The 24,958-nt window shown below is 41.9% G+C and overlaps 1 protein-coding gene across 3 annotated transcripts in view; it reads left to right on the forward strand.

The window, feature by feature from the left end:
* The window catches only part of rarga (retinoic acid receptor gamma a), a 37,318-nt gene extending 17,509 nt beyond the window's left edge, over positions 1–19,809 (forward strand). For 2 of the 3 annotated variants that reach the window (XM_053642574.1, XM_053642573.1), the window contains 7 exons: positions 14,665–14,813; positions 15,141–15,282; positions 16,206–16,369; positions 16,815–16,991; positions 17,088–17,292; positions 17,740–17,898; positions 18,095–19,809. In XM_053642574.1, coding sequence (XP_053498549.1) covers positions 14,665–14,813; positions 15,141–15,282; positions 16,206–16,369; positions 16,815–16,991; positions 17,088–17,292; positions 17,740–17,898; positions 18,095–18,468 — 1,370 coding nt within the window. In that variant the 3' untranslated portion in view covers positions 18,469–19,809. Of the gene's footprint in view, positions 1–3,221; positions 4,098–14,664; positions 14,814–15,140; positions 15,283–16,205; positions 16,370–16,814; positions 16,992–17,087; positions 17,293–17,739; positions 17,899–18,094 lie in introns of those variants that run through there. The other variant, XM_053642575.1, reaches the window with a different exon arrangement.
* The last annotated feature ends 5,149 nt before the right edge of the window (positions 19,810–24,958 follow it).

Raw genomic sequence — 24,958 nt, forward strand, 5'->3', positions numbered from 1 at the left:
TGTTAACCTCAACTTAAACGTACAGCATAATTCCAAAGACACGCAATGCATCATCTCGTCGTCCAAGATATCGTCCTTTTTAAATCAGACATGCTTGGGTGAAGTTGGTGGTGAATAATCCTGCACAGTTGCAAAAAAAGGCTCTTGCTTAATTCTTTGCCAGTTTACTAAACTACTGTCTGTTGTGTAAATCAGTACAGCACTTAAATACACCGGAACTACGTCAGCATTAAGTGAAACTTTTGTAATACATGTTGGAAACTTATTTAGAGGATGTTACGGTTCAGTTTATGAAATATATTAACAGCTTTAACATAATTTCTTTGGTAATGAATTGATTATATTTAGGTTTTTTATTTTTTTGTTCCATTTCTACCCATTTGACACTTTCATGCACTTTGGGTGGTGTACATTTTTTATGTGTCTGTGTATCTATCTACAAATCTATGTATTTGTGTGTATTTTCTGTCGTTCTCTTGCACAGTAGTTGAACCTGAGTTAAACACGACATTGCTCTGCAGCTCGTCTGCCTGCAACACGTCTCCGGCCTGCCGAGGGTAGATGACAGTGCCAGCTAAGTGAGATGGATTTCCTGCAGTTCAGGGCCTGTTTGTCATTGCAGTTTTGTCACACGAGATGGAGAAAGAGAAGGGGGGGGGGGGACTGAGGGTGGGTGAAGACAGACTAAGAGAGTCTGGTCTTTGGCAGGGATGAAAGAAAATAACTGGGTCTCATCTTTTTGGAATCATTCTTGACTTAGTGTTTGATGGGAAAAAATGGCAGACGGATATGTAGAGTTGGATATGTAGAGTGTCTCTTTCAAAAGTCGACACGAGGTGAAAAAGCGAAAGAGAGAGAAAAAGAGAGCAGGATAAGTTGGAGGGGGAAAAGTTAGTGGCCCTGTGGGGGTTTCTCCTGGAGTTCACTCCTTTTGGACCGGGAAGGAAAGGGAGGGCGGGGGCTCAGGTCAACAGCACTATGATGTTGGGGGGGATTAAATGTCTGAGCCAACTCGTTTTTTTTTTCCCCTCCAGGTACAGGAGCCGTGCCTAACAAAACTCTTCGATTAGGGGAAGGGAGAGAGAAGAAAAAGTGTGTGACTGAGTTTTTGTGTCTCTGTTTAGTGAAGACAGATGACAGGCCATGAATTAGTCTAATCTGTAATGATAAAAGCTGCTAGCTACCACTTTATGTGGACAATCACTGCTATCTGGTACAGGGGAATTCCATAGTCATCTTTCTAAGCAAAAAATGAAACTTGAAAAGAAAATGTCATTCTATGGTATTTCATCATGGTGACTTCATTCTGGTTTCTAAGCATCATTTAGAAAGTGACATGGACAATAAAGAGAAAACAAAAGACAAAAAATGCTGCAAAACCCCCTCTGTCCACTTCCAACACGACTGCAGTGTATGACTTAAACTTAAAAAGGCAAGTTTTATTAGTGAAACTACCAGCCTCTCCACCATGCTACTTTTTGATCTGTTCCTTTACCGCCCTCTTCCTTTATGACATGACAATTACATGAAGGAGAAGAGCAAGTCAATTGATGTTTAGGATCAGCTTAAACAAAAGGGCAATTAACCAACCCAACCCTCCCCCCTCCTCCTTTTCCTCTCTCCCCTCTCTTTTCGTCTCTGCTCGTGTGTGAGGGCCAACTAAGGAAAATAGATGAGAACCATAACAAAGTCAAGAGCCTCAGGATCAATAAACAGTGTAATCAGCACTAGTCCCAGTGCACAAGTATGAAAAATGCTTATTCTGCACCCTGTGAAAAGACTAAACGCACACAGAGCGAGAAACAGCAGAGTATGAGTGAAAAGACTGTACTTGTATACAGAGAAGCTAACTATAAGCACAAATTGACAGGAAATGGTGCCTTTTTCTGAGGCAGTCTGGGCTGTACCACTTTCGCGATGTAGGGGGGGTGTGATGGTTGTAGTGGGGCAATAAGCTCAGCCATCTCTGCTGCTTCTGGCATTGAGTTCAGCTGTTTGCTTGATATGAACCCTGCTGAGGGTCTGGCTTTCCCTCAGCTGTTCTGCCACTGACAGCCATTGGCATTGAAACTGGCCGAGCTATTTATTTCATAATGTCTCATCACCCCCCCCCCCCCCACACACACACACCCCCAAACAATCGCACTTAATGTCGCACTAACAACCTGTGTCTACAGTGATATTAACTTGGTGACTTTGTTTCTAGATTTTGCAACTTTTTACACTCCTTAAAGAGACTTTATTGCTAAAAAAAGAGCCTAGCGGCAAATCACCATAGTTTCCTAACGACCAATCACTTTTCACCATTATTTACAAGCAATAAAAGTGAGTTATTCAAATGAGTAACCATTTGTTTCCCGTTTCCCAACTACCAACTACTACTGATTCTTTCTGTCTGCATTCTTGATAGAAATGATAGTGTTTTGTACATAAATATGTAAATGGTTATTTTATGGTGCCATCATCAAAGATGACTTTTTTTTCCCCCCTATAAGAAATAAGCTATAATCTTAAAATTTTCTCTTCTGATCAAACTCTGTTCTTGTCCATTCTTTTGCGTGTCTCTTTGGAAAATCGTCCTTCTTCATGTAACACCTTTTGATATGCAAATTTCTACGACAATTCAATTAATATGCAGATCAGCCTATGACATCATGTGGTGTCTTCTAGTGACTTTTTCAACACGCATTAGCTACTTTTCTTGGCAGCACTGCGTGTGTCAGTTATATGAAGGAGATCAATGGAGGACTGATATCACGGTTGGCGTGGGTGAAAAATGTAGGGAGGAAAAGTCTTCGGTCTCAGGTGAACTTAACATTCTGTGACTTTAGGTAACGGCAAGCTGTTTGTAAAAATATTGTATGCAAACCAACAGCTCGAGTAAATGTTTACCGTTGCTGATATTTTCATATTGTTAGGCAAAGTGAAAAGCAAGGTATTTGAATCCACGCCACATATTTAATGAAGGTCCCACAGAAGTGGTCATCAGTCATTTGCTGTCTTTTGTGGAGACAAAAGAGGAGACTTTTTTTTCCTCACTCTGGCATCTGCTCCATGCACAATGCTTGCTCTCTCTCTCTCTCTCTCTCTCTCTCTGTGTGTGTCTCTCTCTATCTCTCTCTGTCTCACACACTCACTCTTTCTCTTTCACTCACTCATGCTGGACTTTAATATGGTTATGATTAGAGACGGAGTTGAAAAGGGAGGGAGGGATAGGGGGTCTCATATTTACTGCAGGAGAAATGGGGGAGGTGCGGCGTCGCTAACATGCTGAACAGAGAAGAGTTGGTGTGTGAACGTGTGTATTCATGGCTTGGGAGTTCTGTGTGCTAAAATATTAATCACCAAAAGATACCAAAAATTTAGAGGCCAGTGAGATTCAAATAGAAGTTGTTCTCTAAGCAGATCACGGCTGACAGGCACACACACAAACACACTAACTCTGGCCCTTCCTTTGCCCCACCTCCTGCCTCCCTTTTCTCCTTCTCTCCTCCTCCCTCCCCCTTCCTCCCTCCCTCCCTTCTCTCGCTCTCTTTCTCCACCCCCCTTCGTGGGTGCGGGACTGAAGCAGTTGGTTCGCTCCTCTCTGCCTAGGACTCAGTGAGTGCTATGTGGAGCTCTTATTTAGGTCGGTTACAGAAGACTAAGAGCAGCTTGCCCAAGGGCATCCGGTGAACTAAGAGTGCGATAGAGTTAGAGAGAAAGAGAGAGAGAGTGAGTTCCAGCAAGCCAGGAACTAGCTCCACATTCCACCCCAGAGAAAGGCAGGCAAGCAGCACTAAGCAGCACTAAGACTACAGTGGAAGAAAGCAACAACAGGCGCAGATCCTGAGCAGAGGAATTCCAGCCTGGGTTTTGTTGTTTGTCCAGTGTGGTTTGTTGTCTTCTTGTTGTTTTGAGCTAGGAAGCAGCTGTTAAACTTAGAGTCTTTGGGTAGGGGACAGGGATAGGCAGTATGTTCGACTGTATGGAGCCTCTGGGGATGGGACCCCGGCAGCTCTACGATGTCACTAACCGTGCGTGTATGCTGAGGAAGGCGAGCCCCTACTTTACAGGGCTGGATCACTTCGCCTGGACGGGGACTACAGCCGTTCAGTGTAAGTGACGTTCTTTTTATTCCTGTCCATGCTGTCATCTTGCACTCATTCAGGCAGTTTGTAACTTCGTGAGCCTTTTCTATGCAGTGAGAGTCCTTACACTATGAAGCATTCATCATGCTGTTTATTTGTGTGAACATGTGATTGGCCAGAGGAGTATGTGTGTATGTATGTATATGTGTGTGTTTGTGTGTGTGTGTCCATGCTGTTTGAATGTGATTATTTGTACATGAATGTCAAACTGAGTGTCTAGTTTCAGCACCAATGCAGGTAACCTAATTCCTGACCTTGTCAGTTGTTGAAAAGTTAAACAGCGAAGATCAGGGGGGTAAAATATAAAGAGGAAGAGAATTAGATGTGGGGAGGATGAGAATCAGACTATTTGCTGTAATTTCAGACATGCAGATTGCATTTGTTTTTCTTCACATCCCAACTGATGGCAGACAAGTCTGAGATGCCAGCAAGTCTGTCCATGACCCTATTTATCATTCCCAGCATCACCCAGGACACAAACACAGCAGGAGGATAGACATGGTTTAGAAGTGTTCCCCACCCTTTAAATAAAGGATTTATCCAGGGCATTGAAAGCATCTGGCTTATGGGATCGCAAATAAATAAACTAAGGACACTAAGTGAAATAAAGAGTAGGGAATTGGGATAAACAATGTTCGAGCTGAGTCAAAAGCAGGAGTACAGTGTTCCTGTGGCCTGGATAGTCCCCCATTTCTGTAACTCTCTCCCTTTTGGCCCTCCCTTGCTTTTGACAGTCTACTGGCTCCCACAAGGGCCCTGTCCTAGCACAGACAAAACTGGGATCTTTTTTCATAGTCTCACAGGGAGGGTTAGCATGTGTATGCATGGGTGTGTGCTAGGAGAAAGAAGGAACAGCCTTGTGTTTTTGAGGCGAATCCAAAAAATGAGCATTTGCACAAGTAACACATCTCTCATTCTTCAGCTTCTCAAATGGGAGCCGGTTGCTGCGCTTTAGGGTTTTTATTTGTTCAACCTTCTGTTTTTTTGTTCCTTGGTGCTGGCCTCTGTGTGGTGAGTCATCTGTCTTCATTAATCCTGAAGACACCAACGTTTCAGTGGCTGTCAGCCACACTGGGCCGCCATTTAATGAAGACAGATGCCCTGTCAGGGGCCTGGCCGAGGCTTGGTGCTGCACACTGCCTCCCCAGATCAGAGTGCGATGAGATCTGTTTATTTAATCAATCAGGTTTTACCAGCCAAGAGCAAGCATGCATGCACGCACACACACACACACACACACACACACACAAACGCAAGCAGGAAAAGTGTCCCTGTGCTCCTTGACTGTTCGAATTCGTAGCCCACTTGAGTTCCAGGAAACGGGGGAGCTAGAAATGTGGTGGGAAAGCGTGGGCTGGCCTGAGGGAAGGACCGGTGTCCTGTTTCAGCCCTGCATGCCCGCTAAAGCTCAGTAAACAAGGCCAGCTTGTCCCCCTCCAGCCGCCACTCGACTCATTGTCCCCCTCGATGAAGCAGATGAATTGATGTTCAAACCCAATATCTCATTAGGGGCAAACCAGCTGCGGAGCATGGCTGGATGATTCAGGGAGGTTCAGACGGTTGACTTCTGCTGCTGGCTGGCTGTCTCTCTCAGCACTTTACAATCCCCAACATTGTCTTTGTAGTCTACAGGAAGGAACTTTCCCTCATAAAAAAATGTCTGCTTTGCCAGTGAGACACAGATATTCTGTTTTGCAAGTTACTTCTGGGGATGAATCTCTCTCTATCTCACTTCCTAACACCACCTCAGAAGCTTTTGTAATTGTTTGCACCATGTCTCTTTTGTTCATCCAGGCTTGAGACTTGAACCATCCGAGAGACCCACTTGACAATGAAGAGCCTTTGTGCTATTCAGTAAAAGCTCTAGCTGTCTGCAATAGGTGGAGAAATAAAAGCCTTACTGGTCACTTTGGGATGCGTAGTCAGCTTTCCTGTTTTTTTCATGCATCTTTTTCCATCCCTAGAGTCAAAGGTGATGGAGAGGTTACACGCTGGGCAGGGTCAGCTCTCCACACTATGTGTTTTAAGGAAACACTTTTTAAGACCCAGAAAAGGAAGACAAGTCAAAGGGTTTTTTTTTCCTCCTTTTTTTTTTTTTTTTTTTTTTTTTGTTTTTTTTTTTTAAACTGTGTAACACTTAGAACAGTGGCAAAGACTTGAAGGAGGGGCTGGTATGTGCACTTGAGACACCAGCGTCAATGATTTGGAAACATATCGGTTAGCAACAAGATAACATCACTTCCTCTCACCAATTGCTTTTTGAAATGCTTAAGTGAAGTCTACTGACATTTGAGCATTATATGGTTGCTACTATGATTAATACACAGTAAATACACGTTAATACGCAGCATAAAGCATTGAATGTTTTTCAAAATTTGAAATCCCATGGTTGAAATTCTGATTGCACTTCGGCCTTCTCAATGTAGGACACACACCCCCTTTCATTAATTTTGTGTTAATGGATGTCTTCCCTTACAAAAGATTCAATTAAAAGATTACAATGCTTCAGGGGTCGGGTGTCCGAGTAGATAAAATGGTGATTTGAAGATGGATATGTGTGTAACATGGGAAAAGAGATAGTATTGTATAGTATAGTGTGTGTGTGTATGTGGTGGTGACCGTTTAGTGGCCCTTTAGTGAGAGGGGTATGTTTTTGTACTCTGTGTTCATGAGGCTGCAAAGGGATTTCTGTTTTAGCAGTTTAGAATTATGTGTGTTGATTATGGAAAAACAATGGTCGTTCTGTACTAAACATATGCACATATCCACCTAAGGATTTTATATATATATATATATATATATATATATATATATATATATAATGTATATGTGTGTGTGTGTATGTATGTGTGTATGTGAACTCAACCTTAAACAGGTATGACAGTGCCTCATTTCAGTTCCTCATCTCAAAATAATCTTTTGACTGGCTACCCTTTAGTTAGACTCTTATCATGGAGTCTGCCTCTGTAGATTGTATCATAGGTTACTATATCTATGCTTGAGCATGAATCATTATATGTGGAGTGCCTATATGTGGACGGGCGATGAGCTGTGTTGCAAAAGGAGTTTCCTATACTGTCAGTCCCAGAAAAAGAGGCCTGACGTGGCTGCTGAGATTCCACAGTGGGCCGCTGGAATCCAGATTGCTGCCATAATGGCAGTAGAGCCTCTTGCTGGGGTCAGGGAACTGTAAATAAGAGATCTTTCCTGTCAAAAAGCAGGACGACTGCATAATCTTGACTTGGCGGTATAAAACCAGATACTCAGGCTTGGATTCAGTGTAATAGAAAAATGCTCCATTGTGCAGTCCCTGACCCAACCAAACATTTGGCAAGACATTGCTATGAAAATACCTATTAACACTAGCTTGTTGCAGATTTCCATGCCGTCTCAGATGCAAGTTGAAGCTGTCTGTATGCTGTTGGCCCTACCCATGCTCTGTCCCAGATTTGGACTGTAATTAGCCGTCTGTCTTCTTCCCTGTCTCAGATTTCTGTGACACACAAACAGGGTTGAACGTCATGCTTTAGGGAATTCTGAGACAGCCTTGTTGATTTCTCTGTTTTGGCCAGCACCTCTGTGCTGTTCTCAACTCTGCTGCCTGTTTACTGAGAAGCTCAATGCTTGCAGAAGGCTAGGCATTGGCAAGGGGTTGTTTTACTGTTGTATGTGAACATGTGCTGAAGGGCCTTGGCTTAGAGGACAGTGGTCTCAAGCCAAGAAAGAGCAAACCACTGTAAGTTTCACTGTTTAATGTTATCTCAAACCTCAGTTCCCAGGGAAAAACTGCACTATATTCAAACTTTACTCTTAATGCAAAGTTAGATAAGGACTTTGTTGGACTGGCATGGTAATAATAATGATGATGATACATTTTAATTGACCTACTAAACACGTCTTTTATCCTCCTTGACAAATTAGATTGTACTGCCCAGAACCTTAATAAAACAAGCCTTCTTTACTCTGAAGTAAATGTTCAGGATTTTTGTCATATATGCCTCACTAGACTAGGCGTTTCAAGATTTTTTAGTGTAGTCATTTTGATGCGCAGGAATGAAACAGTGTAGCTGATATGACAAAGTAAATGCCAGACATTTAACCCGTGCCCCCGATTAAACAAGAAAAAAAAGAAACGTGCTCCAAAAAGCATTGTGGTATCTCAACCATGGGGAGGACTTTCCACCTCAAGATGATTCACACACAGGTTTCCAGTGAAGAACCTTTTCAGTAAAATTCATGAACAGGATATGTGCTGCTTTGACGGCTGCCAGTCCACGCCCTTCACTGTTGGGCAATCACTTTTCAGAGCTTGCTGCCCCACAAGGGTGGAAAAATTCCACCTATGTAATCAAGCATCATTTCTTGTTTTCTGTCACTCAAAGCAGAAGTTTCTCACACTTCCTCTAGAATGGCATTAGAAATAACCAAACCGGTGCCCTGGTATGATGTATGATTTTTGAACGGCTTTGTATTTCTGAACCTCACATTGTACACACAGATGGAGCTTTCACTGACCACAAATCATAAAGAGAACAGGAAGCAACAGTCTCAATGTCTCCTTATGTTCTGTTGAGTAGTAAAGTCAGCCTTGAATGGAAACTCATGAGTACTTTAAGGCAATAAGCCTAAACAAATTGTCATTTCAGTTGGTCACAGTATGGTCCACAACCAACAATATTAACCAGAAGAACAAAGAAGAGAAATAGAAAAAAATTGTGCAACACTTTGTCCAATTTGTATAATACTGGAGTGTTATTTCTACATAATGACAATGAAATCCCTTTGTCTTTGGTGTCTTTATTTCCGTCACAAAGGCGTCAACCGACTTGCTACTTCTACATTTGTGGTTTCTATTATTTGGGGAAGGAAGCAATAAGAGCCATACAAGGAGTTCCTTGAATCTGTTGCGTAGGGACGCGTGGGATCATGGCACCATGGCAGGTGAGTGCAGACGGCTAGACAGATGGAGAAAGGAAATGTGTGAGAGCAAGCAGAAGCTCTGGGATCAAAGCTGAATGGTAGACCAGGCTGAGCCTGTCATTTGGCTCCATTGCTTGCAGACAGATCAACACCCTAGCGTCTGTGTCCATACAAGAATGATCCAACTACTGGAGTGAAGAGGAATTGGAGGAGACAGTATCCCCCAAAGTCTGAATGCACATATGAGGCTTGGCAGGCAGTGACAGGCTCAGTGCCAGAGATCTGTCTCCTTTGGATCTGATCTCCATCTACTGCCTCAAAATGAATTGTTTAGATTGGGTCACCGTGATAGATCCATGGTAGTGCCTTTCTCAGAAAGTTGTTTAACCGGCAGCTGGGGGAAGTCCAAACCGAGTGCAAGTCCTGGATGAATTTTGAACTTGTGCTGAAGCAACTCCAGAATAGGTGGAATGGTTCATGGTCACTCCATGTTTCTTTGATGGACTGGTGTTGTGCAGTGAGGAAGGGCTTTCATGGCCAAATGCTGACATGGAAAAAAAGGGTTCTAAAAGGGGTTTATGAGGCACTATAAAGAAGAAAGTGTTGAATGTGTACTGCTGTCTCCAAGGGTAATTTCCCAGACCCTGAGGGCCTGGCTGCCCCCACCTGCTGAATGCCTCCTATGGAAGGTGCTGGCATCTCAGCTAGTTTTGTTCTGAGATCCATTTCTAAGGTGTGTGCGCACACCAGGCGATTTCTGCTCCAAGAGTGTTCGTGTGTGCATGTATGTATTCATGCCTTCGCGCTGTTTATGACATGAAGGTGCAAATTCCCTGAGACTCCAATCTCGGTCGGATTCTCTGGTCTTGTCCAGCGTGGTGCATGTTCTTGCTTTTTCTCCCTTCTGAGCCATCGTCTGGCTGGCAGCTTAGGTCTTTTTCAGAAAGGGTTTCGCTGTAGCAGGAAGAATATCTCTCAACATGCCCAGACAGGGGGAGGAGAGAAATTGAGAAAGAGGTGGGGGTTCAGATAATGAAGTCATACTCAGCTGTTGACAGGAACTGCTACTGCTGAGTACCTTAATACAAGCATGCATACACTCCCTCCTGTCATAACACCAGTGCATCACTCTTTTTTATTAAATGTTTTATTTAAAAAAAAAAAATGAAACCACTATGGGTGAAGTCAAATAGTCTGGTCAGACTTACGAGCATAATTTGATTATACATGGACAGTCATATTCAGTGATTACTTGGAATCAGTTGTCTCTGACTGATAATGCCTTGAAGATAGTTTTCAGTTTAACGATCTGTTTTGCAATATATGACTAATAGTGGAAATGCCACTCACTGAGATAGTCAGCAATCAGAAAACATCCAGCGGAAAAAAAGCGAGTAAAGCAGAAAGGAGGAAGGAAGTGTGGTTGTGTTGTAGTGAAGTGTTGTGATGACAACCATGCACCGGAGATGGCAGGAAGCTGTGGGCAGAGACAAAGAGAAAGGCAAAGCAAGAGAAAGCGAGTGAGCCGCACCTGGTCCCCTCATCAGGAAGCTGGTGTAAGTTTTCTGGAGAGGACTGCGCGTCCTTGCTCGTCAGGCGAGGCTTGGAGAGAAGCCTCCTGCTCATGCAGCCTGTGCCAGTCAGCTTATCAATCATGCTGTTCGCGACAACCTGGCCAATCTGTGCACCGTCTGCCGCACAGCGCGTCTGGGCATGCAGAACTGAGAATAATACAAAAAAAACAAATCAAAGCCTGATGCTTCTAGAACAAGGTTTCAGGTTCCTGGGCTAAGCAATGATAGTGATCAAAGTTAGGTCCCACATCTCATAAACACATGCAGATAAATACAGACAGATTCATTTAAAGAGGAATTGAGAAGAGATGACTACATTTGCAAATCAAATTTGGTGCTTTGGAAACAGGGTCATTGGTAGCCATGCAAGTACCCACACAAAACTGCATAGACACACACACACACATGCACAGGCCAAGACTAGATCTGGGAAGAGTGTTTCCAGAAGATTCAATCACACCCACAGTCACGTACACAAAATCTGCTGTCCTATTGTGAAAGAATATTTGTTCCTCAGCCAATGCGTCATATGCTTCTAGTGTAAGTAGTGTTGCAACAGAAAACGCATACAACATTTACCTTCACACACACACACACACCATGTGCTATATTTTTATAGCACATATCGTGTTGGTCATCGTGCAAACATTTAAAGTTGGAGTTGGAAATGCTTGAGAAAAGGTTGGAATGTTTGCCCGTATATATATAACCATGTGGATATGCTGTGTTCCATCCATCCATCTTCAACCGCTTACTCCTTTTCAGGGTCACGGGAAACCCTGGAGCCTATCCCAGGGAGCATCGGGCACAAGGCGGGATACACACTGGACAGGGTGCCAATCCGAGATGCTGTGTTGTTTTTATTATTTCTAAAATGGTTCATTTGTTCTCGGGAACACTTGTTTCGATAGTATCGGCATCCCACAATAATAGCACTCAGCCTAGTCCTATTTTGTCCTGACGATTCCAGAGAGACGGCCATTACAAAACATTGATTTTGTCTTCTTTGTTGATTCAGACGTATGGCTGGGCGTATTATCCTTTAGAAATACTCATCTACATCCAAGTGAACTCCTGTCAGAGGCAACCAGACAATCAGGTGGAAAAATCCTGGTACTCAGTGGAATGCATGCTCAATCTTCCCAAGAGCCCCCTGGGCCCGTAGAGTTAAAACAAGCAGCAAGTATCTCTTGTATGCTAATTTGCTCAATTTGTAACAAATTTGAAACTGCTCCAGAACTTTTAACCTTTTAAGATCTTGTCCTGATTGCGATTAATGGTATTTCTAACCATGTATGTATTTTTTATATCCATTACCTGATTTGTGCAGGTAAAGAACCATCCATCTTTTTTGTATTGAAAGCTTTTTTGGCAACGCCAACAATAGAGCTGGTTGAAGGCAACAGACAGAGCAATTTTAAAGGATAGGGGTTTCTTTTTCAAGGATGCCACCTTTGTTTGCATTTATTTTGCATGGCTTCAAGCGATAATCCTACTTCAACCAAAAAAGTCTTTTAAGATTATTTTTGTTGTTCAAGCTAAGGAAAGAAGACAGTTTTTTTATTAGGAGAATGTGGGCATAATATTTATTTTAAACAACGATTTTTCCCATTCTCTTAAAATATGCCAATAATTCTGGAGTTAACTGTATATGCAACTTATAGGTTTGTGTGTTTTGTTTACTTTTTACTGATGCTTCATACTGTGGGTATGGATGGGAAGGCTCTTAAATATAATTGAATGGTTGCATCAATGCAGGCCTGCTCATTTGGCTCTTGTGTGTAGAGAGCTTTAAGTGAGAGGATTAGTAGTAAAATTACACAACAGGAAATGAGTAGTGCCTACTGATAACTATGACCTCGACATCCCCACCTAGCCCTGTCCCGCCCCCAACCTGTCCCTCCATCAGCCAACAGCTAGGCCTGCAGATTGTCATGCAAATAGAGGCCCTGATAAGGAGGCCTTGTGTTTTTGCAGAGAATTGTTTTCCAAATAGAAAGATGAGATGAGTAGAGAAACAAGAGTGAACGACCTATTGGGTTGGGTTGGGTTGCGGGGGTGGGGGGGGCGGCTGTCAAAGACGACCCGTCCCATTGTAATCCACGGAAGTGTTGACTGAACTTTGGAATGATGTGTGAAAGAGGTGTAAGAGAAGCCTTATTTACCACAGGAACCAGTTTGGGCTGTTGACAGACGCTGATGGATTTTAGTCCCCCTCCTGTCTCGTTGTCTGAGATGGTGCCAGTCAGTAGTCCATGCTTGACGCCACCCACGGTTCTGCCTTTTTAGAGTGTGTGAAAGAGGTGCAGTCACTATATTGCTATGAATACTACAGAAACAAATGATTCATACCAGGTTTAACCCACAGAAATAGTTTGTCTCTGTTTTGGTTTTTGATGTCAGGACTGGATTTAGTATTATAACCTTTAACACCATTATGTGAAAGTCTTTTTTTGTTAATGAAAATGCTGTAACTGACTGTTTTGATATCCAAAAACTGCAAGTAAACTGAGACGAAACATTTGATCATTCTGCACAAATGTACAGGTGGTATGTAAATTTAATTTTCAGCTCCATGTTTTTTTCGTAATCATGGCCATGAACAGGGACATTGCTGCTTCTAAGCCTGGAACATTTGCTTCTCCCTTCCCCCCAATCTCATTTGTCCCTTTTTCTGTTTTCTATCAAATTCCTCTTTTTATGCCCTCTTTTCTTCTTTTTGAAGTCTCCCAAGTCTTGTAAAATGCCAAGCCGGTGCTTTGGCTGAGTCCTGTGGTGTGTGTGTGTGTGTGTGTGTGTGTGTTTGTGTGTGTGTGTGTGTGTGAAAGAGAAAAAGGAGGGGGTTTGTAGGTTAAGTTCAGGCTAGTCTCTGTGCTTTCCATTGACCATAGCTGGGGAATGGAGTGCAATAAAAGTTAGAAGTTTAGAGCCTCCCTGTTTTTTGTTTTATGATTGGGCCTTTTTTAACAGGCCAGGGCTACAGCTGGTGGTGTGAATGGCTGCCCGAGGTGACTGAACCCCAGTAAAAGCCCCAGCAGCCAGGCTGTTGCCTCCACCATGGCCCTGAGAGTACCTTTATAGGCCAAGCTTATGAGGCCCGGCCTCCAATAAAAACTGGTAGGGCCATACTCAGGAATTTAGGGCCAGGAAAAATAGGGTGTGTGTGTCAAGAGGTGGCAAAGGGGTGGTGCCAAAGTTTTAGGGGTGACCACAAGGTGAAAGTTGAAAGAAGTGTTGCCCAGGATGCATTGTCCAGCAAAGTACCTGTTTCAGATTACATGTGTGTTGTGTGAAATGTCTCTGAGACACACAAGGATGAATGCATAGCTTAAAAAAAACAAAACAAAACCAACAACCCAAACACAATAGCTTAGTAATTTGTCATTGTGGTGTTTTGTGAAAGACGCTTGGTGGTTGCGAGTGTGTAATTAAAGTGTGTTTCGAGGGAGGGAAAGGTATTTGTGTCTATAAGCTGAGAAGCAGAGCAGCCAATCAGCTGGCTATTTAAAAATGAGGAAGCCTTGCGCTGAAGCCCCACCTCTGTGCCTCTGGAACAGATGAGATGCATGTCTTATCAGAACGTTGGTGATGCTACTGCTTATCTGTCAGTGTGTTAAACTGTTTTTGTTTTTTTTTTTCCCTCTCTCTCTCTCTCTCTCTCACACACTCGCTTTCTGTCAGTCAAACCACACTAATCTCCATGAAATCCCACCCCCTAAGGAGAGGGTTGGCCAGAGGGAGGGGTTAGGTGAGATTAATTCAACAGACGTCACCCCCACTTAACCCCCACCAATCTGTCACTGATTACACAAAATACAGCAGTAAACGAACCACCGCTTAGCTAAGTTAGCATCTTCTGTTTAACTGCAGGAAAATAAAGAAACACTGAGCTCGTCTGGCCATTCTACTTAATCTGCCTCTAAAGATATGCAATTCTTGACATGCATATATTAATCCTTCCTATTCTTTGTCTATATTTTAAGAGGATTACACACTGTACCAGAATGTAATGTATATCTTTTGCATTATTCTCTATTCAGCTGTGGAGACTCAGAGCACCAGTTCAGAGGAGATGGTACCCAGTTCACCCTCTCCACCCCCGCCACCTCGTGTCTACAAGCCATGCTTCGTGTGCCAGGATAAGTCGTCGGGCTACCACTACGGCGTCAGCTCCTGTGAGGGCTGCAAGGTAAGAAGAATGTGTTAAAGCACGCTTTCTTTTGATGCAATGTTCCTGGATGTGTGAGACTATAATGCAGTCTGGAACTAGAAATATTTGCACCTGAGAGGTCGAAAAAAGTATCAGAAACAAGAAAAAACACCCCAAGTATATATTTTGGGCAAAGACTAACCATAGTCCTATGGCTATGGGGGACTGTGGAGAGAATGTTTCTGTTCAGCAAGTTCAGACACAAAGATAAAGAGTCTATTGAAAAGAGAAAAAGAGAACAGGTAAGAGCAAGCGTACATGATGGGTGGTAGTGGCTAACATGCGCACACTCTTGCCTGGCTGCAGGGCTTCTTTCGCCGCAGCATCCAAAAGAACATGGTGTACACCTGCCACCGCGACAAGAACTGCCAGATCAACAAGATCACACGCAACCGCTGCCAGTACTGCCGCCTGCAGAAGTGCTTTGAGGTCGGCATGTCCAAGGAAGGTGAGGCTGCTGGTTGGCATGTAGGCATTCTTGGCGCCGTGCCCACACACAGACATGCTGACACTTACACATTCGCGTACAGAGCCATGAAGACTAGAACGCAGATCTGAACAGATATAAAAGCAGTAGTCTGAAGGTTTTGACAAAAGAAACAAGATAGAAGCCACAAAGTGCACATCAACCTCAGATTACTGTCAGAATTATTAGACTGTGTGAGAATGTCAAGTCAATGAGTATTAATATGCAAATCATTATCACCTTATAAATGAGTCTTTACCCCATCTACATCAATCCATCAGCGTTTGCTCGTTTTTTAAGTAGCCTTTCCTAAAGGCGCCTTTATGACCTGGCACTAACAGATTTGTGCCATGCCAGAGACAATAGCACCAAGTTCAAAGACTGCAAGCTGGCTGTGTGTTTGTTCACTTGCCAGAGTCACAGCAGTGATCTCACCAGGAGAGTGGCACATTGGCCACTCTATGTGTCCACAGGGACATGTATGTGTGTCTTTATATGTGTGGGATGTATGTAGAAACCGGGATCACATTGTGCCTTTGCTATTACTGGATATCCTGAGAGGAAGGAAAGAATGGGAGGAGGGAAGGTGGGAGGGAGGGTGAGGGTGAGCGAGAGGGTTATTGAGAAGGCTAGGCTTGGCAACTCAGATGTGCTCCTCCAGGTCACACACATTACAACAAGTTGTTCTCAGGTTAGTTTCCCCAATGCTGTTGATTTATGAGTCACAGATTTTGGTGAACTGGTCCTTCAGTTCCTAGGGATGATTGCTGTGAGCCAGACAAATGTCCAAAGTGTCATCGATTTGCCAAAAAGCACTTCCACCTGCCAAGATCATATTTTGGCTATAGTTCGATGGGCCTGATTCATGGCTGAGGTATTGACTCGTCTCCTCTTGTAACCCTCAGCTGTGCGGAATGACCGAAACAAGAAGAAGAAGGACGTGAAGGAGGAAATTTTGCCGGTTGAGAGCTACGAGCTGAGTGGTGAACTGGAGGAATTGGTGAACAAAGTGAGCAAAGCACACCAAGAGACCTGCCCTTCATTGTGCCAGCTGGGAAAATACACCACAGTGAGTTGAACCACACAGCAAATAATCCTGTACACACCAACATAGAAATATACAAATGATGGACAATATTGAAATTATTATTATTATTTTTTAATGGTTTTTGAGAGTATACTGGATATGGCCATATTGGGTATATTTTACTAATGGTTTGGTCTTCCTTGATTTTTTTATCTTTGTTGATTTAGCAAAATCTTTAAAACTGTAATTGTTACATGACTAAATATTATCATATGTGTCATGTGATCATGAAAATGTACTCTGGTATCGTATACCAGTATTATATATTTTGTTCCATACCGCTCATTCTACTGCAGCATGACACAATTTATGTTCATTAAAACCTAATTTTTGCAGTTCTTATTTTGCACTTATTAGCACTTATGTGATGTCTCTTTTGCTAATTTATTTGTCTTACTCCGGTTCTCTTTGTCGCATCTGCTCTCAGAACTCCAGCTCAGATCACCGTGTTCAGTTGGATCTTGGATTGTGGGATAAGTTCAGTGAACTTTCCACCAAGTGCATTATCAAGATCGTGGAGTTTGCCAAGCGCCTCCCTGGCTTCACATCCCTCACCATTGCTGACCAGATCACCCTGCTCAAATCAGCCTGCCTGGACATTCTGGTAACGAAACTGTTAACTAAAGACACTGCATACGTATATTGATGAGGCCATAAAATTAACACTTTTTTTTTGTCCACACTTTTTTTGCTACGGTAGATGCTGCGGATCTGCACACGCTACACACCGGAGCAGGATACAATGACTTTCTCAGATGGACTCACTCTAAACCGCACTCAGATGCACAATGCAGGCTTCGGTCCACTAACTGATCTGGTCTTTGCCTTTGCTGGGCAACTTTTACCGCTGGAGATGGACGACACCGAAACAGGACTCCTCAGTGCCATCTGTCTGATCTGTGGAGGTACTGCATTCTGCACTTATATAGTACCACTGCTGCCATCTGGTGGTGGGTTTTCTATTAGTAGTAGTAAGTCAAGACAACTGATGTAATCTTGACGATGTTTCCGTACTCGTCAAATCGTTGAGCAGTGACGAAGTCCTTTAGATGAATGGCAAAACAGAAATCCAGTTGCCTTGATTTTCTAATAATAGCCATTCAAATTCTGAGAACTAATAGACAATCTGTTGGATGGAGTTATTCACCAAATGTTAAAACATCTCTTAGTCATCAGCATTTGAGGATAACTTAGGAATGATGGGTATGTCTTGTGCAAATAACAAAACAAACTCATTGCTTTATCATTAAAAATGCAGAGTTCAACTGAAAGACACCAAAAGCATGTTTGGTGCTGGTGTCTGAGTAAAAAGGAACACACTTAGGCCAAGTTTTCTTCCCGTCTCTACCCAGACCGTATGGACCTAGAAGAGCCCCAGCGTGTAGATCGTCTACAGGAGCCCTTGCTGGAGGCACTGAAAATCTACGCCCGCCGCCGCCGGCCCAACAAACCCCACATGTTCCCCCGGATGCTGATGAAGATCACAGATCTGCGTGGCATCAGCACCAAAGGTCAGTTTTCAGTTTTCAGTATGTTTTCAGATCACTTGAGATACTCCATGCTGATATGATTTTCTATAAAAAGGAATAAGGGCAGAAACTATTGATGAATAAAATCGCAGAATAAATCTGAGTAGAGAGAATTTTTTTGTATTAACACAAAAGATAATACCTTCTGATTTATACCATTTTCTGTGGTTTGTTACAGGAGCAGAAAGGGCGGTCACATTGAAGATGGAGATCCCGGGCCCAATGCCACCTCTGATCCGGGAAATGTTGGAGAATCCGGAGGCGTTTGAAGAGCAGCCGGAGTGCAGCGAGAGCAAAGCCGAACCAGCTCCTCCTCCTCCCCCTCCCCCTCCTCCTCCAACAGTTCCCCCGTTTACCATGAAGACAGAGCGCGAGGATGAGGAAGAGAGCTGGGCCACTGAGAACGGAAGTGAGCCATCACCGGAGGAAGAAGATGACGAAGATGAAGATGCCGAGGAGGACAGGGGAACGGACAGTGACGGAGAGGCCTGGCCTGGTCAGGAACCTAATGTGGACATGTCCAGAAAGAGCCATGGTGGAAGGGCCCAATGAGCAGGCTTCTTCTCTGTAAACACACACCCACACCTCATACAAACATTTTGACCCCCTCTTTCCCTTCAGTTACCCTGCTCTCACAGCAATCTGCCCCTGTAGGGGTAAACACAGAGCCTTATATCCGTACAGCCAACCCTAACTCAGGCCTCATGGTCAGCAATGAGACACACATGCACGATGTGTGTGAAGACTTGAGATGGATGGCTCTTCTCAGGAACTCTGCAAAGAGGGAAGACGCAAGACAAAACAAACGACTGTACAGACAAAGCAGTTACTTTTTTTTATACTATCGTGTTTGTATTAAAGATAAAGGAGCAGCCATACAGAAAGACACAACATAAAACAGTCAACGGGTTCAACAACAACAAAAAAAAAAACTGCAAGGTGAAAAACAAACAAACATAAGAAAATCAGTTAATAACTTTTTTTGGATGCATTTGAATACCGTTTTGACTTTTTTCAGCCTCTTTTACTTTTTATGAATATGCCCATACATATCTATATACCTTTATATTTTTGTCTTTGTATAATATTTCTTCAGTTATACATTATTTGGATAGCTTTCCTAAGGAGAGACGGAGATGATCGAATACTTATAACTGGCAGACGTCTACTGAGTCTCTACCCAGATGTTCGGCTGGGTTCTCAAGCACTTGGCTCATTGTAGACGTCGACGCTAATCAGTTCGCTAGGTCGTCTCTTCCTTGACTCCTGCTAGTTGATCGGCGATTTAACGACTGGGATTACTGATACGAGTTCTGGTTGCTTAAGCTGCAGTACCTTCCTGCCAACCGAATGGTGTTTCTTGTGCCAAAGCATGCAGTTAATAATGTCAGCTTTCAGTGACAAACTCTAAAGAGTACACTCGGTTCATACGTAAGACAGGCTTTATATGATAAACGTTCAGAATGATCACCTCCTTAATGTTCTTTTGAGACATGGATTCCAGAAGAATGCTTCACTAAGATTTTCATACACACACGAAAATACCCACATCTTATATAACCGCGTTATCCCCACACATCGAATGCACATCCAGCATGCCGACAGAACTCTTTCTATATATAAAAAATAAAACGGAAACTCCGACTCAGGGCATTTCGGTGAGGACCAAACGCTAGCTGCCTGCAGGCATACTGCAAAAACAGCAATATTTATGTGTGTGTAGTATTGAATATGTTTGCTCAGATTAGATGTCCTACTTGGAAGTGGTGACATCTACAGACCTTAGTAAAGCCATTGTAAAACTTTTATATGCTCTCTTTTATTATAGAAATGGTCGTCATTTTTTTTTGTAACATACTGCCAAAAAAACAACAACAAACAAACAAACAAACAGCATGCAAATTAGGTGACCGTGTGTAATGTGCCACTTTTACAGTTATGCAATACAGGAACCAGTTGTGTGTGTTTGTCTCTGGGATTGTGAGGTCTGTTGAGCATAGATTTGGAATGATGAATGTCATTAGTGTGGTGCGAAAACATTAAGAATGTGAACGTGCACCCACTCTTCTTTACACACACACACACACAAAAGCACCATCACCTGTCCATTGTGCACACTCATGTCTGTCCTGTTTGTTCAGAAACACATGCGCGCACACACATCTCTCCTGGCACCTTGTGGAGTGTAGCACCTCCGGTAACACGTTGCTATGTTGCAAACTGAATGTTGACATGATGTTGTCTGTTTTTGCTCATTTTCATGTCCTCAATTTGGCTGAGGCATTCTCAAATGACCTGTTCATGTTCAAGCAGCTCTGTTATATAAAGAAAAGCCATATAAACATTCAGAGGCAATAAATGACTGATTGCAAGGTTGTATTTTGTTTTTTATACACTTTTCTAATTCATTGTTACATTTTTTTTTTTACATTGTAAATAATTCCATTTCAGTGAAACGTTAAGAGTTTCTAGAAGAAGAATAGATCAAGAAGTATAACAAACAGGTTTGAGTATTTTGAGGATATCAGGTATTGGCCGATACTCAGAGCTGTGTAAAGATGAGATTAGTGCATCACTGCTTTCTAGAATCACAGTTTTTTTAAGCGTGGATCATTTGTGGATCAGTGAACGCTTTTTAAGAAACCGTAGCCATTTGACATTTTTTGTTCTAGCCCACCAGTTAATATAAAGTACTATAATTTATGGGTGGAGAATTTTGATGACTTTGCTCAGCTGAGGGAGGATCTGGAACAGAATATAAATAGGGACTGGATTCAGAAACCTAAGGCAAAAAAAAAAAAAAAAAAAAAAAAGGAGTTGCGCTAAGTAGATTTTTATATCTGTATTAACTATATTTGAAACTATATTTGGAACTTCATTGTTGGTCATGCTGAGCCATGGTCCAGCACAGTTTTGTGGTTTCCCTACTAAACTTGGGTAATTCCATGACTCAGATGCCATTTAGTTCTTGTAGCTCTTAAAATTAAAGCTTAATTTCTTTTTCCAACGTGGAGTCTAAGAAAACAGGCTGAGAGGCTGAATTTTAATCTTAAATAAGTAACAGGGTTGAGTTTTTTTTTTTTTTTTTTTTTTTTTTAAACTCAACCCCAGAGTATTAGCAAATACACAAATGTGGTGCACTAGTATCCATGCTAATGGCACAAGGATAATAATGGACAATAAGGACTTAAGGTCCTTTTTAAAAAAACAACACACAACAACAACAAACGCACAAAAAACTAAACTATTTACATTTACTTTAATAAGTTACTTTCGATCTATAATTTGCTTAACAGTTATACTTTTTAAACAACCTCATTAGTCAGTATAAATGATATAATAAATCTCCGCGTGATCTTCAGCTGCTACAACTTCCTGTTGAACATGTGACTTGAACATGGAAAATATTCAAGTGAATGTGTTCAAGTTACATGGTTGAGTGAACAATGACTAAAATGTATATTTTTCATAACCTATAATAAATGACTTGCGGAAAAAGACATTTCCAGAATGAGATGGTAAAATTGATTCATATTTATACACCAATAATATTTGTAATTATTTTTTATGATTATATTTCAAGGTAGAGTGTAATTCTATTGAGATTTATGATGTTATTTCAAGTTTTTATTTTATTTTATCTTTACCTGTGTTTAAAATGTGTTTGACTTTTACTTTTCATAAAAAAAATATAACTTAAATATAATATCAGTGGGACACAAATGGACCCAGGACACTGAATCAAGTAAATTAAGTACGGTAAATCCTATATGAATCACAAGGTGTATTTATAGTATTATTGCATAATAGTAAAAAAAACAAAATAAAAAAAAGAAAGAAAGAAAGAAAGGGAAAAAAGCCTAGGCTAAAAGATAAACAAGTCTAAGAATAAATCCATCCACTTGGGGGCGATCGAGTTCTACAGCTTAGAGAGCTGCTCACACAGAGTGTGCTAATTCTAGGGAACAAAAACATCAAGCTTCATTATGCATGCATGCAGAAGGAAGCAAAGCCAATGGCTCATTCTGTCACTCTTATTAATCCTCAGTGGGGGTGCAGACAATAAAGGGCACTGTAGTAGATATACTGTAGGTCATCTTCATAATCAGCATCAAGCCAGGCTCATACAGATGCATAATCATTTCCATTTTGCATAAAAGTGCCTCAGTGAAAAGACCAAAATATAGGCTATGACTTTGTATATTCTTAAATATTTAATTTTTTTTATTACAACCATATGGCTGCATGACTTGATTTTTTATTCATACTTGTCTGGAGGCTATGGAAACAAAGTTGTGGCTATGAAGGCAGGCTTATCTATCTAAGGCAAGACCCATTGATAGTGACTTTCATATAGTTCCTAAAAGAAGCTAAGACATAAGGTGCAATGCTGTGAATGTGCTAGACTCATTAGTGTACACACTTATCCCCATGACTCCAGTCTGATTCAACCCTTTTCTCTTTTCATCCAGTATGAACACACAGTTTGCTGTAAGTCTGTGCATAAGACTCCTGGTGACACCAAGAATATACAGTTATTTTTATTCAGAGATTAAAGCCGGTGATAAACAGGGATATGGCACTATTAATTAAATGATTGCTATAATGAAACTTCATTAAACAGAAATCAATAAACCAGGGCTCAAATTAAAACAAGGTCCATACATTATACGCTCTTTTACAAGGAGGCTCTAAATGGCCTCATATATTCAACCCAATAAGATGTTGCTATGGGAACACGGGAAGGGCGCGGGATCTTTGCCGAATTTAAAAAGACAGTGTACGTTTTTAAGTCTTGCACAGCATAGTCTTTGTGAGGTCTGCAACTTCTATGCAATTTATATAGAGTTAATGATCAGATCTAAATAATCGTGAGTTAAATCAACATTCCATGGTATTCCAACCATGAACTACGTCCATGTAGCCATTCATTCATGAAACTGATATTCTGCAAATGCAACATCGTCTTAAAATGTGATTAGTGTGGTCTCGACCCCTCTTTATTGCCATCTGTAACATAATAAAGCTACTGAACTCAAACACAAGCAACAATGCTATGTCTAGGGATCCAAAATTTAGTTATGAATGACAGATTTTATATATATATATATATATATCATGTGGCAGCAGTGCTATGCATATAACCATGCAGATACAGGTCAAGAGCTTCAGTTAATGTTCACATCAAACATCAGAATGTGGAAAGAAAATGTCACCTCACCATGGCATGGTTTATGCTGTCAGACAGTCTGGTGTGATTATTTCAAAAACTGCTGATTTCCTGGAATTTGGAGATTATACACAGAATGTTGTGGATAAAACAAACAAACTCCAAAACACATCCTGTTGGTGGAAATGGCTTGTTGATGACAGAGGTCAGAGGAGAATGGCCAGACTGGTTCGAGCTCAGGAAGGCTACGATAACCCAAATAACCACTCTTCACAACCGTAGTGAGCAGAACAGCATCTCAGAACGCACAACACTTCAAACCTTGAAGCGAATGGGCTACAACAGTAGAAAACCACTTCAGATTCCATTCCTGTCAGCCAAGAACAGGAATCCAGTTTACCGAAACTGGTCAGTTCAAGGTTGGTAAAAGACCAGGCGATGTATTCCTGTTCAAATGGCCAGTGAATGGAAGTCTTTTTTTTTTTTTTTAAACTACAGAACAAAATGTGGAGGTCCATGGCAGGCCCACTGGCGCTAACAGTCTAATCTTTGCTAATGAGAGCTATAAAAATAATTGGGATGCTCTTGCGCCTTGAACATTGAAGATAAGACTAGGTTAATTTTTCCCCCCATAAATATTCCTTAGCTTTCTGAGTAGGCACAAGAGGTGTTCAAGTGCTCTGTAGAGCCACAGAAGGATAATTTATTGCAACATTGACTACTTTGTAGCAATCTACCCAGGAAAAGTGGAAAGAAGCATTAGGAATGCAGGATTAAATTCACAGACCTGAAAAGAAAAAATAATCAATTATGTATGAATGAATGATAGCAGTCGAAGGAGTCTAAATCACTTCACATTAGCATTCACATACCATGTGAGACATGAATAAACAGGTGAAGGCAGAAAGCATCGAGAGACTGAGGCGTGGAAAGAAAGCCAAGGCATACACAAAATGGAGGCATATCAAAGATGGCACTGGAGGAGTAGATGGGCCTTTGGTGGAAGACAAGACAGATCAGACCCCAGTGGAAAGGAAGGGAGGGGTAAAAAGTCGTAAAAACCTGGGTGCACTACTCTGGCCTCTGGCTCTTCATATCTTTTACATTTCTAATTAAAAGAGATAAAGAGTGAGGGAGTCATCAATCCTACAGTGATTTCCCTGTTAAGGTTTTAGAGGAGGCCATAAAGCAGGCAGCCCGGCTCCATTGATTTTATAATTAGACCCCCTGCACAAGGAGAACACAGAGAATACAGAAGAAGAAAGAATAAGAGAGGCGCTAAAAAAAGGCAGTGAGAAAAAGAGGGATGAAGGTCAGCGATTAAAAGGGAAAAGATTATTCTGCTCCTAGGATAAATCATTAGCGCGTGGTGCACTGGAATTACACTGTTACACTGTTTAGGACATATTATAAGTGCACTTATGCAGGTCATGCATACTCTAGCATTGGTGGAACCAAACAGGAAGTTAATTAACAGCATATTGACACATCTACAGGGTGTCTCAAAAGTCTCCATACATGGGGGACTATGTATACCAGCACCACGCCGGGTGCGCCTTCGTCAGTGGATGTTCTCAGTTGGACCACAACACGTTTCCTGTTAAAGTATGAACAATTTTGGAAGCCAGTGTTAATTTCCCCTTCGTATGGAGTCTTTTGGGGCACCCTGTATTGTGTTTACTATTATAATGTTAAAAAAAAGTCAGGTCCTACTGTATGTGCATGTACAGTATGTTTATGTCCAGAAATATAATCGAAAGCTTATACTTGAACGTGTACTAAACTGATGTCTGTACCTGTACTGCTCTCTCTCCCCATGACCTCAAAACCAAAAAATGTGTAAAAAAATAAAATGAAAGAAAAAAAATCAGG

The sequence above is a fragment of the Ictalurus furcatus genome, chromosome 15 (genome assembly GCF_023375685.1).
Source record: "Ictalurus furcatus strain D&B chromosome 15, Billie_1.0, whole genome shotgun sequence".
Lineage (NCBI taxonomy): Eukaryota > Metazoa > Chordata > Actinopteri > Siluriformes > Ictaluridae > Ictalurus > Ictalurus furcatus.